Genomic DNA, 15,810 nt, shown 5'->3' with positions numbered 1-15,810 from the left:
ACCCAGATAATTTTTTAAATATTTTTTTCTTTAGAGATAGGGTTTGATTATGTTGCCCAGGCTGGTCTCAAACTCCTGACCTCAAGTGATCCTCCTGCCTCAGCCTCCCAAACTGTCGGGATTACAAGCATGAGCCACTGTGCCCAGCCTGAGAGTATTCTTCAGACAGGCAGTATTGGTCTCAAATTCCGCTTTGTCACTTACTTGCTGTGTAGCGTGGAACATGTTCTTTCATTTTTCTAATCCTCAGTTATACATATTAAAAATGCAGATCATATTAGTATCTACATCATAGATTTGCTATAAAGGCTGAGATTATGGCAGTGTTATCAGTGAGATGCAGTGTTAAGCAGAGCATCTGATTCAAAAAATGTTATCTATGATTGGCATTGTTCTCACTTCTTATTAGTCCATTACGAGGTTTGAATATAAATATTTAGCCCTGGTAGGTATGTTATACCATTAAGATCTTTAAAAACAAAATTAAATAATACAAGTTCTGGTTTTAAATGGACCATGTTTATAAAGAAAATATTCATGTAGAAAAATAAGTAAACATTGAATGAACATTTTTATAAACAAAATTAATAATTATGTTAGAAAAAACTATGGTTAAGTAAATCAGTCAAAAGTAATAAGATTTTTTTATGACCAGAAGATACCATGTAGCTTACTCAATTTTTGAATCAATATTAAGGAATTTTTAGTCTTTGAATTTAGATACTTCTAACATTTATTCCATAGAATGATCTACCAGATATGCCACTAGAATTAACGAAAATAATTTTATAAAGCTAGCTTTGTGAGAGCAGGAGTCTCCTCTGCTTTGTTTCTTTACACATCTCGGGGCTTAGCATAGGATCTTGCACATAGTAGGCACTCAATAAATTTTTAAGGAATGAAGACATGAACTGGCTTTGAAGCTTACATATAGGACAGACTTGCCCATGCCTTATTTGTGACCTTCAACATGTCCCTTAAGATTGTCTGGCCTTATTTGTCTCCATCAACAAAGAAAGGCATTAGACTAAGACTCTAAAATTCAAATCAGTAGAAGCATCTGTGTAAAACAAGATGAAAGACTGCAGCTAGATCCAAAGAAGAGTAGGGCCACCTCAGAAAATATTGAATTTGAATGGTTCATGAATCATGTTCTTGTGGAGTCAGGGGCAATAGAAATTATTAGCTTTCATCCAACTAACCTGAAAACAATTCCTAGAGGAGCTGATGTTTCACATAAAATCATTCACTGTGTATAAAAATACTATTAGCAGATCCTTTCTGTTTCTTAACCCAGTTCCTTATACTGTAGTTATTCTTGCTTACTCGGTATGGGAAACTTTTTTCCTCTTCTTTGGTAATTGAGGGTCACTGACCCACCCTAATAAAAACCAAGAACCATACAAAAAGTTGATTTAGGGTACTGTTTGTTATTTTTTATTTAGAGAGAGAAAAGTCTACCACTCATCCATTCTTTAAATTAGAAACAGAGAACACAAAACAGTATTCACCAGATATACTTCAGTTTTATATTAGAGCCAATTAAAGGAACAAGTCAGAGCAGGAGATAAAAAGAAAGGGAACAGAGAGGGAGGGGAAAAGAGAAAGAGACGTAACTTTAGGGCTTGCCAAGCCCTGAGAGGCAATGACTCTTACTCGTAATGATTCTTGGAAAAACAAAGTGGAACCCTTTAGATAAAAATAAATAAAGAAACTCTACTGGAATTAGTTACAAATTATATTTTAATTACCGTTTAAAATCAGAGAGCAGAGCAAATCTCACAACCTAGACAAAAGGCTTCATCTTTTTCCACAGAAAAGAGAGCATATGACATCTACTCAACTTTTATAGGAAAAAAAAAAAAAAAGAAAATGTTGTTTGTTTGTTTTTTTAAAGAACGTCTTTGCTAACATTCAGATACTGACCCCAAACAATTTAAAAGCCAAGTTGCATATTTGGAACTATGTAGACAATGATATCTTTTGTAGGTACTTGCTATAGGTCCCAAATAAAATTCAGAAAAAAATAACCTCTATCCAATTGGTAGACCAAAGCATTCTCAATTTAACTTATTAAAATAACCTGTTAGTGCTTGTATTTCTGCTTCTCAGTACAAATGACCAAAATTCTCATTTTTTCTTAGATCACATCTGAATATATTTAACCAATATTGTGAACTGTTATCTCATTTCCAGTTTCTTCATATTTTTCTTCAATTAGAACAAGTATAGTTTTTCTTTAAGCTGTAACTTTTCTCTGAAAATTGTGCACGATTAATCTTTTCTTTAAAAAAAAAAAAATGGAGTCTTGCTCTGTCGCCCAGGCTGGAGTGCAGTGGCGGGATCTTGGCTCACTGCAACCTCCGCTTCCTGGGTTCAAGCGATTCTCCTGCCTCAGCCTCCCACATGATTAATCTTTAAACCATATTTAAACACAGCTAACTATTAATGAAATCCTACGTTGAAACCTATAGAGTTTGCTCTACTAATTACTCTGATGTTGTACCTGTTTTGACAAATTGGAACTTTCACTTTTCATTTATTTAAAACCTGGCAATACTGCACTGTCAGAGGTTTGACAAGGACTGAGTTCAAAAGTAGTCATCTAGTATTCCCTGAACAGCATACCTGTCACTGCCTACCCAGCATCACCCTTGCTCTCTTAACTCACGGTACGTCCATTTGTTCATTGTAAATTTGTTATACACTATGGTCCTGAGATATAGCCTATTCTGCGGTCTGTATCCCAGGCTTTACATTAGATATTATTTATTTAACTTTTTTTTTTTTTTTTTTAGACGGAGTCTCGCTCTGTCACCCAGGCTGGAGTGCAGTGGCACAATCTTGGCTCACTGCAAGCTCCCGCCCAGGTTCACACCATTCTCCTGCCTCAGCCTCCTGAGTAGCTGGGACTATGCAGGAGCCCGCCACCATGCCCGGCTACTTTTTTGTATTTTTAGTAGAGACGGGGTTTCACCGTGTTAGCCAGGATGATCTTGATCTCCTGAATTCGTGATCTGCCCGCCTTGGCCTCCCAAAATGCTGGGATTACAGGCGTGAGAACTATAGGTTTTCTTAAATGTTCTATTGGGTCTATCTCCAAATTAATGAATTTTAATCAGTTAGTGTACATAAAAATCCATCCCTCTCCAACTGAATGTTGTGAGAGGTGAAAACATTCTTATGCCATAAAGTGAGATGGTGCCAAAATGTTTCTAATATGTCCATTTTAGTTGTATAATAAAATAATTGCATTTCTACATAAAGTATACGGTTTGAATGCAGACAGAGTAGTGCAAGAAGTAATAGACATGCTTTAACATTAACCTGTCTGCTATAAGGTCATTGCTATTACTGGCTTATGGAGAAGAGTCCCAGGTATGGAAATATAAATACAGTAACTGAATTAGATAATTTGGACTTAAGATATAAAAAATATAAAGCTATAAATCCACATTAAATATCGCATATCTTTATTCCTACAGATATATTTGATAAATATGCAAATTCTGAATCATGAATTTCATCTTTTCTGTTTGAGCTAATTAAATGTGCTATTTAATTTAAGCATACCTAAGTTTTCCTGGCAATAGAATGACAATAAATTTTGAAAATTATATCATTATTTGAATAGATTAAAACTTCGTTATTTGAAATAGAAAATAGAAATAAATAACATTTTTTCTCCCAAAAGTCATAATATATTTTACAATCAGGTTTTCCATTATTATAGACAGTTTATTTTTCTCGATCATACCCACAGACATATATGAGAAAGTCAAAGCACACTCTCAAAACTGTAGCATATTTTTAGTATTTAGGAAAAAGAAAAAACAGAATGACTAGATATTATGCTGCTAATATTTGCTGATGAAACATTAAGATGTCAAAAACCAAGAAGGTCTTACATGAAAGAGATGGGAATAATTTAAAAACAGAATAAAGTAAACAATTTTTCATTAATTGTTAAAAAAGCTATGTAACACAAAAGAGTATGAACTTCAGAATCAAAAAGCCATTCAGTAAGTGATGTTCTTTCAATTTAATTTACTCATTCTGTAGAATGGAAAAAAAGCCATGGTGGACGTTTACCTTGTACTCTGTCACATGGCCTGTTCTTGCCCCTCAGAAACTTTAAGCTCAGGGCTTTGACAAACAGGGATGTCTTCCCCGTTTGGAATACTTCTCTCCTCTATACTCTCTTGTTTCAACTGTATGTTAAGTATTCTTCTCACCCTGGCCACATTCTTTTTGTATCCCTTAGTCCTGTTTTAATTTCTAAAAAGCACATACCACTATCTGGGATTACATTGTTTAATTTATGTGCCTATTTACCCTCTGCTATAGTGTGAGTCACATGAGGTCAGGGTTTTGCTTTGTATTATTCACAACTGTTTCCCCAGTTCTAGTAACAGTGGCCAAAATATTACTATCCAATAGTAAGGGACTAGATGGATAATAAAGTAGTCAGAAGCCTTATTGCTTCCTTGAGAACTTCAAAATTCAAACTCAATAGATCACTTTTTATAAGAGTGTAACCTTGAGAAACTTACCTCCATTTTATTAAAGGACAATAATACTTCAAGGAGTTGTTAAATATGATAGCGACTTTAAAGTGCTTATCTCTATGCTGGGGATAGTCTAAGGGTTTCAAAAATCGTGGCTGCTATTATTATAAATTTTGCCTCTAAAAAGGTTTTTGTTTGGTTGGTTGGTTTGGGAGCCCAAGAATCACAGGTATTCAGAAAGACTTTCTTCTGTTGGTTTCCTGCTCACTAGAAGACCAGGAAAAGCAGTCTTACCAAAGCAGTTCACAAGTGGTAGAAAATCAGTTGTCCATACAAAATGGACATGGCTGTTCCTTATGCAGTCTGATACTCCTATATTTCATTAAATAAGCAGCCCAAGGGCATGGGAAGAGGGAGCATAATGGAGGAAGAGCAATCATTTCTCCTCTAGGACCTTCATTGAGCACCTTGGTTGAAATACTCACCCTCTTTCTAATCTGGCCTAATCTAATTTGGATCACCAGCAGCCTCCAAAAGAGAGCTATTGAAAGAGGTTATATCTACTTCTCATATGTAAACATGTGATTCCATCAACTTGAGAGTTCCATTGAATAGACAAAAGACAGTCACACTACTGATTCTTTTAATATACTTGTTGTTTTCTGCCTATGGTTTGTGGCAGTGTTCAGATTGACAGGGCTTTCCTTTTGGATATGTTGCTAGTGTTTTTTTGGGGAAAAGATCTGAGAATTTGGAAATTAAATTAGATAAGCTAGAATAAGAAAGCAATACTTTGTAGACTGTGCTATTCTTATATTGCTTGTACTTTCTCCTTTCATGATTCATTTTGCTCATAATTAGTATTGAGAAAAGTAGTTTGGAAGTTTTTAGCTCATGTCAAAAGCAAATGGAAAACAGAGGCAAGGTTATTGTCCATACTAGTGGCAGAACTTTGAAGATGAAGTACTATAATATTTGGGATCTGCATGATAGTGAACCTGGCAATTTGGCAACAACTATAGAAAGAATGAAATTTCTTGGGAAGATAATTTAGGTTGCTTTATGTATTGCCCTTCATCATATGGAAATTATGTCTAATGACAATTCTTGTTTGGTAAGAAAAAAATGACTATTTTTCTGTTTGATTGAGTTACTTAAAACATACTTATTTTAATATAGAGGAAGTTTGACATTACTGAGGTAAACCTGGATGCTATTTTATTATTTGTACCTAAAAACCATTAGAGCGTTTGATTAAAATCAACCATATGATAATTATGTTAAAAAACAACAGCTAACTTAACATGGAGTGTTTATCATGGGTTAGATGTTATGCTAACATTTTAAGTGATTTATCTCCTCTAACTTTTAAGCCAATCCTATGAAGTACAATTGTTAGCCCTAAATTACAGATTAGGAAATTAAAGATTCAAGATCTTAAATAATTTACCCAAAGTTATACCATCAATAGATGGCAGAGTTCAGATTCACTGTCTGAACTACACATAGTGACTTGACGCTACTTACTTCTAAAATTGTTCCAAAAGTGAATTGAAAGACACGGTTTCATTACATATAAAGCATAATGATTTTGTTGACACAATAACATCAACTGCCTCTGTAACTCTGCTTGCCAAAATTGCATGTTGAAATGGCATTTTAAATGTTGAAATGGCATTTTAAAATAATTATATGTAAAAAATATGAAATACAAACAATCTGGACCCACAAATCCCATTTTCTGTTCTGTGGTTATGCGGGGATAGAAAGGGATATTATAAAATTTAAAGAAATCGAAGGATTTTTGTAAATATTCTCTAAGACTCTAAGATAATTGCTTTCGCTATTTTGAATAAAATAAGAATATTTAAGAATTTAAAGTAGGTAAAATTGGTTACAGGTTAATATTTGAAAAAATATACAAATATTTTAGGGCTTCATTTGAACAAACCATGTGTTTACCAATTACATGTTTTTGGTTTTCACTTACAAGTTGATTTTATTTGTACCAATCTACTTACATGTGTTAATGAATATGTTTAGAAGGAAACAATATGCATCATCAGAAAAATCGGTGCCATTTTTACACTAGACATTGATAGAAACCATATGTTACTTAGCATCTGTCTGCATTTGTTTAAGTTGCACAGTGCCTGGAGGTAGAAATGGAAGAAACTAAATAGTATTTTAGGCAGTAGGACATATTTACACAACACAAAATGAAATGATGTGGTGATGGTCCAGTTTACTAAAATTTGGGCAGCTAAACTGGATATCAGAACTTCCAAAGCAGCAGTCTTTGGTTTGAGTTGTATAGGGTGGACTATCTAGTTTGACCACATTATTTCAATAATTGTATAAAACACTCTAAATTAATGTCTTTGTAATGAAATTATTTAATGCATCTTCTTAAGAACTTGTTTTGTCTTGGTATTAAACATTCAGTAAATTTCAAGGGAATTTCATTCCATTATTTCAAAACTTTGCCCATAACGATATTGTTTGGGTCTTAAAAAGGGAAATATGGTATATCCTTTTATCCCATAATAAGAGAATAAGATGTCGTGTGTGTGTGTGTGTGTGTGTGTGTGTGTGTGTGTGGTTATACTCACAATAATGACATTTTTGGAAGATAATATATACCAGCAGCTCATTTTTAAGTACTTACCTTTCAAGACAAATTGAGGTGGGAGCAGGGTAAAAAAAAATGGAATTCTGAGAGGAACAGAAATATAGACCATCATAGAGGACATTGAACTTTATACAAAGAGGATTAACCTTTAACTGTATACAAGAGGATTAAATTTTTTATCAACTAACTACAGTTAGCATTTTATTTTACTCCCTTCCAATCTTTTCACATGTGAATATTATTAATATAAACAGTTAAAATATAAATGTATTTATTATGTTCCTAGCTCCTATCTTTCAGCTCTTCTATCACGTTATTTATTTTATTTCACTTTTTAATTGACATGAAATAACTGTGCATATTTATGGGGTACATAGTGATGTTTAGAAATCTACAATATATAGTGATTAGATCAGCATAATTAGCATATCCATCTTCCCAAATATTTATAATTTCTTTGTGTTGGGAAAATTCAATATTCTTCTTCTAGCTATCTTTAATTTTTTCTAATTTTTACTGTCATGCAATATGCCCACATAATCCTTCTAGCTATTTAAAACTACTTATTATTAACTATAGTCATCCTACAGTGATATAGAATACTAGAATTTATTCCTCTTATCTAGCTGTAATTTTGTATCCTTTAACAAATCTCTCCCTATCTCCACTCTCCCCTTACCCTTTCCAGCCTCTAGTTCTACTTTTTTTCTTCTATGCAATCAACTTACTTAAAGCTTCCACAAGTGAGTGAGAGCATGCAGTCTTTCTTTCTGTTCATGGCTTATTTCATTTAATGTAGTGTCCTCCAGTTGCATCCGTAATGTGGTGAATGAGAGAAGTGCATTTTTTTAATGGCAGAATAGTTCTATTTTTGAAAGTCTTCTTTCAGGTTTGCTTTCCTTTATTTCAACTTACTTCTTACAAATATATCTTACTTGCTGTTTAAGCAACCTTCTCAATCTTTTCGTCATAGTTTTAAAACTATCAAATTTTGTTGTTTATAGATATGGACTTAGCCAATGGACTTAGATATATGTGTGCTCAGCAGAAAATGACAAAATCACCCAGTTAAGAAAAATGCTTTACTTTTTTTCCCTTGATGGTAGCTGAGTTACTTATATTGTATTACTAAAAACATGTATATTTGCATGGATAAGCAGTTCCTCTCTAAACAATACTTGGCACTCAATAGACATGGGATAAGCTCAAAGCAGGCATTTTAAAATAAGACCATATGAACAAATGTTATATGTCTATAACTTTCATAATGGAACACTGATGAATGACAGAAATAAACCACACATAATATAACTGATTTGAAAAGAACATTATTTACTAGACTTTTTCTGATATTCATTAACTCTCTTCATGCTCAATGAACAGAAAGTAATTATGTCACTGCTGTGGCATTTTATCAAAAATACGATTGTCTTTCTCTTAGTGTTGAATTTCTCTAAGTAATAGCAGGAATCATGCCACTCCTTTGTTCAAAAGTTTCAAAGATTCTTTTTTCTATAGAATATAATCAATAACCTGTAGATAAGCCCTGATTACTGTCTGCGTCACTACTCCTATACACTACAAAGTCAAGCCAAAGTAAACCACTCTTTAATATGAAAATACTAGCTGGTTCCAGTTGTTTCTATTTTGATGGATTCCAGCTGGATTTCACATATTTGTTGGCATATGAATGTCTTACACACACTCAGCAATCATTCCAAGAGCCATCTTGCCCATGAATCCCTTCATAGAAGTCTTGTAGAAGGAATATATTGACAATTTATAATATTGATTTGGATCAAATATGCCTCCAGGCTCTTTAATTACTAGAGCTATATATAGAATCACAGACCTGTGGCTGGAAGAAAGGTAATTTCAGAGGCAATATACTCTAAACTGAATTTTTAAATATAGAAAACCGTGGCATCCCACCCTAATTCCAATATCCTGGGCACACAGTCTATTTAAGATAAAGAGATTTAGTGATAAAATTAGGTAAAGATCTCCTTAAAGTTTCCAAAATAGAAGCCTTTGGCTTGAATTATATATGGTGGATTATATAGGTTGACCATATTAATAGCATATTTAAAAACACACACACACACACACACACATATCATGAAATTTTTTGCCTCTGTAGTGAAATAATTCCTCAGGTCTTCCTTCATATGAGTTCACACTTGACATTAAGTATTCAGGTTCAAGTGGATCCCATACTACTATTTTAAAACTTTATCCATAATAAGCCTTTGAGTAAATGCATTATAAAGGAAGTAGCGCTTGAACATGGGCAGGCAGTCATATATGCACAATCTTCTTAGAGTGGAGGTGGATTCAATCTAAGAGTGACATCAGTTATCATTAGTGACACTTTTTCTTGAAATCTACTTCTATGTGAACTCCACACAGTGAACTCTCTTTTGTTTTATACAAGAGGAACTCTAGTAAAAGGTGGTACTATTTTTACCTTATATATGGCTGCACCAATTAGAAAAATTCAGTAAAGCTGTGCAAATCTCATTGGTTGCTAAGTTTACATTTTTATCAATTCATCTGTTCTGAATACTTTGTTATTTTTTCCAGATCGGTCTGTGTAATCACCACCATCACAACAAAACACACAGTTATATTTAAACAGAACAATATATATGGTGTAATGAAAAAAGTTATCCACATGAGAATCTGACAGCAAATACAAAGTGTTCAAATTAATTAGCTGCAGGAGTTTTGATCAATTATCTAACTTAACTGAATCCCAATGTTTGCAAAATGAATTAAACTATTAATTATGTTCAGAAATTAATAGAGAAAGTCATGTAGAGGACTTGTACAGGCAAATTTTCTATCCCTATGTATATCTACCTCTTCTGGAGCAACTCATTTGTCTCTAGGTTTTAAGCACTTACAGGTTTTCCCTAATTAAGATTTTTGTAATGAGTGGATCTTAGGGAGAAAAAATAATTGTTTCAAAAGTGGATCAGCTGCTATGAATTGGGAATGTATCTTATTTGAATAATGATTAATAAAAAAACATTTCATGATGTCAACACACTTGTTTTTCTTGCTTTTCAGGAGCCTAAGTTGCCAAAGGATTACCTTACATAAAAATCTGTTCTTCTCATTTGTTTGTAACTCTGTTGTAACAATCATTCACCTCACTGCAGTGGCCAACAACCAGGCCTTAGTAGCCACAAATCCTGTAAGTAAACCAAGATTGTGCCCTTGGTTCAAGGGCCTAATGGGAAAGGGGGAACATGGCTGATATATGCATAATGTGTATAATTAAGTACACATATATGTATATTTTCAAGTCTGACATATATGTATATTTTCAAGTCTTTATATCTTGGGGAATATTGAGAAATATTTACCTTTCTACATTGGAATATAGCTACATATACTCTACAGAGTATTCCCTCAGAGTATTCTCAGTATTCCCCAAGATACAGAGTGAACATAAAAAAGTGTAATAATTTCTTTGCTTCAATTATTTATACATGTACACATATCTTCACTTCATTTTATAGCTGTAGAGTCCTCTCGCTATGGCACATAATAGTTTATCACTACATAATATTTATTCAATCCAAATGAAAAACTCAAAGCAATGAACTCTGCGTAATTCAAAAAATAGTACACGCACATGGAAAATTTAAATAAATTATATTTTTTGTATCAGGCTGACTTTAAAAAGTCAATAAAACCAGGAAAAGAATGAATTGTACATATCCTACGTAAGATTAAACTTCATAGCATAATGTTTTAAAAACTACAGTGTTCGGTCTCAATAAACATTTATAAATTGTTGCCTTACAGGCTATATTTTTCAAACATAGTTTAAAATTTACTTATCTAAATGTAAATATTTTGTGTAAGCTATATGCATATGTAAAATGTTTAAATTAAAATATCTGCATACATAAACATACATTCAAATTTTAAAAATTATCTGCTTTTATAATGTTTATGGGATATTTACTATATTTTGTGTGTGTGTGTGTGTGTCTATATAAAGTGTTTTTTAAAAGAAAAAATTATCTAGTGACTGAAATCAGGAAGGGAAAGAATTTTTACCAAGTGGGTCAATAAACAGTCTCATGTGTGTTTTATGTGTGTTTTTAGAGTAATTTTCAAAATTCTAAAAGTCCCTGCATTGTTTGCACATGTGCATCCGGATTGCTTAATCTTGTATATGTTCCACTGTAAAGTCATTGGATTAGAAAACACACTGGGGTATAGTTAGCAACATAAAAATCTGGCTAATGTCCTGCCATTTTAGAGTGAATTTCTGTAAGACAAGGAGATTCGGAGTTTTGTCTTGAAGCTGCAGAGCATGAGATTCTAAATCTCATATTTGTACGCAAAGATGTGTTTAATAAACACATTATAAATTGTCATATATTTTTGTTTTGTCTCTGTTACTAATGCCCTGCATAGAAATATTTTTCTGCAGTATGCTCTTAATTCTTTTTTATTGTAATGGTTTATCGATTAACTTTTTTAATGAAATCAAGAATTAGAAGCCGAATTAAATATAAATACTTAAAAACTCTTTAGATAAAAAGTTGAAGCTGAAATTTATGATTTCTCTCCATATAGTAGACTATCTCATTTTCACCTTTGAGTGAACTTTAATATAATGCTGTGTTTTACATACAGTTACATTATTTAAAATTTAATGTTACGTATTCTGCAGATACATTTAATGAATAAATAGGTTTTACAAATATCCTTTAGTTAGGAGGCATCGTATACAATGAAAACAAAATTGGAATGTTCAGGTTGTAGATTTGATTGATGTATAAATATTAGCAAATCATTTAACTTCTCTGGTACTAAGTTTTTTTTATCTATAAAATATATGCCTGTGATAATGTACACCTCATAGGACTACCGTTAAGAATTAAATAAAACAATATATGTAAAAGTATTTTTAGGCTGACTCCTATGCAGATGCCATTATTACTATTCTGTGATAACCCAATATTAACAATCCAGTGCATTTTCTTTTCAATTTTATTTTTGGTTAAAAAAACTATTTCAAAAATAATGATAATTGCCACTAAACTTTTATTGATTTTCAGACTAGAAACTGGAGCCAATAGGAGTAACAGGTCATGTATTTTTGGGAAAGCTTTAATTGTATTCTCCTGTTTAAGAGTAAACTCACTCTTACTCTTTTGTGTTTTCTTTACTGTAATTTGAATGTCTCTCTTCCTGCCTGTTTAAAAGTAGAGAAGCAAAAATGGAGACCTCAGGAAAAATGGAAGGGAAACCATAATTTTGTCCTTTTACTTACACAAAGCCCTCAGACTCCATATTTGGATAGGATAACCTATGGATGTATTAGATTATTTCTTAATAAGCATTTGCATGAGGAGCATGTAATATGCAAAACTTTTCAAGTATTTGGGCACTTTTAATGAATTGGTTTTAAAATTACTATTATTTCCAACAGAATGTAACAGTCAAGGGATTCATGATGATATAAATAAGTGTAAAGTTATTTATGTGTGACACTTTTATACTTATAATTACATAATAACAAAAACACATTCAGAAAATACACATTCACTAAATAAAGTAGATTTAGAAGTTACACTTTTTTTCTGGAAGATATACCATTATCAATCTTTGGAGTCTGTGGCTAAAAACTAAAGGCATCATTACATGAATACGAAGACTGGCATTCCACAAATCCTAATCATTAATGTATAGGATTTTGTGTGTAGGGGAGAATGTTCGTTCCATGTTTCCTGAGCTAAACTAGAGTATTGCTTTACATGTGAATTCATAAACAAGTAAATATTGGGGTTTTTTTTTTCCTCACAGGTTAGTTGCAAAGTGTCCCAGTTCATTCATCTTTACCTGATGGGCTGTAATTACTTTTGGATGCTCTGTGAAGGCATTTACCTACACACACTCATTGTGGTGGCCGTGTTTGCAGAGAAGCAACATTTAATGTGGTATTATTTTCTTGGCTGGGGTAAGTGTCATTATACATACTTGTTGATTCAGTGGATTAAAGAAGCCTTTGGAGGATGCCAGGTTCCTTTGTAATATGAATATACCAATGAGTAATCATTTTTAAAGAATATCAGGTGATTAACTTTTGCTTATTCTTGTAAACTGCAACATTTTAAGCAAAGTATCACTGACTCATCCATTGTTTTCAGTAGTCACAAGTCAATATATAATAGTGTCTTTTTTTCTATTGAATATGCCAATGTATAGGGTATCTTGGCTGAATATGTAGTGACTAAAACAATAGAAGTAGAATCATAAATTAAAGATTTAGTCTTTGTACCATTCTGAATATTCATTTTTGCCATGTGTAAAATGAGAGCATTGGGTTCAAACATCTTTGAAGTTCCATTCTAAAAATATTTGTTTAAAATATTGTCATTTTACGGTAAGAGTAGAGGGATTAGTAATTGAATAAAGGCATGCAAAAGATTTATTTTTTCTACACAATATCCTGATGTGGTATTATTCACAAAGCAAACAGTGATATACTTCTGACATATTAAAAATAACTAGAATAATACAAAATATGAAGTGCAGAAATGAATTTAACAGGACTAGTTTCCAGAAACAAAACTGAAGTTGTACTTATCTATTATCATCTATCTACCCTATCATCTATCTATCTATATCTCTATCATCTATCTAAACTATCATCTATATCTAGAAAGAAATACATATACAGAGTTGTATATATACACACACACGCACACCCACAATTTTAGTGTATTCTGATTAACTTTATAAAGCATTGCTTAATTACGTATTTGGAAGAGCTGATTTAGAATGTTCAAAGGCTGCCAAATTTTTGGTACATAAATTAATCACTTTTTTTCTTCTTCTCTTCGTCAAATAATGGCTTACTAGTAGTAATCTCTCTCATAGTGGAAGTTCTTGTGATTCTCAACTTTTTTCCACATCTGATAATGTACCAAATGTTGGCCAATTCCATCTCACAGAAAGTACATGAATGCTGAATTTCTTCTAATCCTTGTGGCTTAGGAAACACATCTTAAGAGTTAAGCTCTGAAGTCCACTGATTCAAAATGACTTATGAATTATAGTAGAAGAAAACATACACACATATACACACAAACATAAAAATGTAAATACCTAATACTTTATAATGTGTATTGTTGACGATACAAATAATGTTTATTCAACAAATATATAGTGGCTAGTTTTTTTGCTCCTAGAGTATCTTTGAATTTTTGTATTTAATTACATATTTTCGAAATACCATCTGTAGAAAAAATGCCTATTTATTTTCTTTTTCTTTGTTATTACAGGATTTCCACTGATTCCTGCTTGTATACATGCCATTGCTAGAAGCTTATATTACAATGACAAGTAAGAAAATCTCTTTTTATTATTTCTACTGGAATAATGTAAAATAAAAATTTTCAACATAATGTTATTATGTTTTCTCTAGTTGCTGGATCAGTTCTGATACCCATCTCCTCTACATTATCCATGGCCCAATTTGTGCTGCTTTACTGGTATGTAACAAATTCTCCTTTCCTTATCATTGCTCACATTTCAACTTTATTTCTGAATCATCTGGCCTATGGTATCCTTCAGGGTCCCAGTGGACACAGATGGACATGCATGTTCACAGTGCTTAAATGAATAGCGTTTAGTGAAGGTATCATATCTGATGTATGCGCAGGAAAGGCAAAGGAACTAATTAGTAAGGGATGGTGAGCCATTAGGGACCAACAATGGAATGCTGTTATCACAGCTAGACCTGAAGAGAGAAATGTTAGTGCAGTGAAATGAGCATTGGGAGGAGTCACCCAGTAAGAGATCTGATCTTGAGCAGAGAAAAACAACCACTGCCAAAACCACAGCCTGGCAGAATAGAAGCAGCAGAAACAAAGACTCAAATTTATCTTTATTCCCATACTCTTTATCTTTTGGTTTTTCCAATTAGCCAGATGCAGCAAATGTCTCAGGGCAAGGAAGTCTGGGTGAAGCTGTTCACAGACATCATCCTCCTGTGGCACAGAGAGGAATAGAGGATGAATCTAGCAGGGGGTGGTGGGAGGTGACAAATAAGAAAAAACAAAATACCTATGCAAATTTTACATTATAATTATTATCAGTTAATGTGAGTGCATGAATTAGACATTTTAGTGTGATTGCAGGAAAACAGAAGTCACATTTGATGCTTTTATTACACTATTATTATTTTTATGATTTTAATTGAAAAAAGGTCTTGCTCTGTTGCCCAGACTGGAGTGCAGTAGAATGATCACAGCTCACTGCAGCCCAACTCCTGGGTTTAAGGGATCCTCCCACCTCAGGCTCTTGAGAAGCTAAGACTATACATATACACTACTATGCTTGGATAATTTTTAAAAATTTTTTTTATAGAGACAGGATCTCACTATGTTGCCCAGGCTGGTCTTGAACTCTTGGGCTGCAGTGATCCTTCTGCCGTGGCCTCCACAACTGCTGGGATTACAAGTGTATTACATTATTTGAATGAGAAAGTAAATTAATACAAACTAGCAATCTAGCATGCTTTGTCTCAGAGAGTATTAGAGATCATAGTGCAATTACAGTCCTTAGGAGTGGTATTTTAGTTACAGCTGCTATTCATTTTTTTGTTGTTGTTGTTATACTTTAAGTTCTGGGATACAT

At 32.8% G+C, this 15,810-nt stretch overlaps 1 protein-coding gene across 2 annotated transcripts in view; it reads left to right on the top strand.

The window, feature by feature from the left end:
- The window catches only part of CALCRL (calcitonin receptor like receptor), a 103,719-nt gene that overhangs the window by 74,837 nt on the left and 13,072 nt on the right, over positions 1-15,810 (top strand). For both annotated transcript variants that reach the window (XM_003823512.5, XM_003823511.5), the window contains 4 exons: positions 10,213-10,339; positions 12,973-13,126; positions 14,454-14,514; positions 14,597-14,663. In XM_003823512.5, the coding sequence (XP_003823560.3) occupies positions 10,213-10,339; positions 12,973-13,126; positions 14,454-14,514; positions 14,597-14,663 (409 nt within the window). The remainder of the gene's footprint in view (positions 1-10,212; positions 10,340-12,972; positions 13,127-14,453; positions 14,515-14,596; positions 14,664-15,810) is intronic.

This window comes from Pan paniscus, chromosome 13, assembly GCF_029289425.2.
Source record: "Pan paniscus chromosome 13, NHGRI_mPanPan1-v2.0_pri, whole genome shotgun sequence".
In the NCBI taxonomy this organism is placed as follows: Eukaryota; Metazoa; Chordata; class Mammalia; order Primates; family Hominidae; genus Pan; species Pan paniscus.
This window is presented reverse-complemented; position numbering and strand designations above follow the sequence as displayed.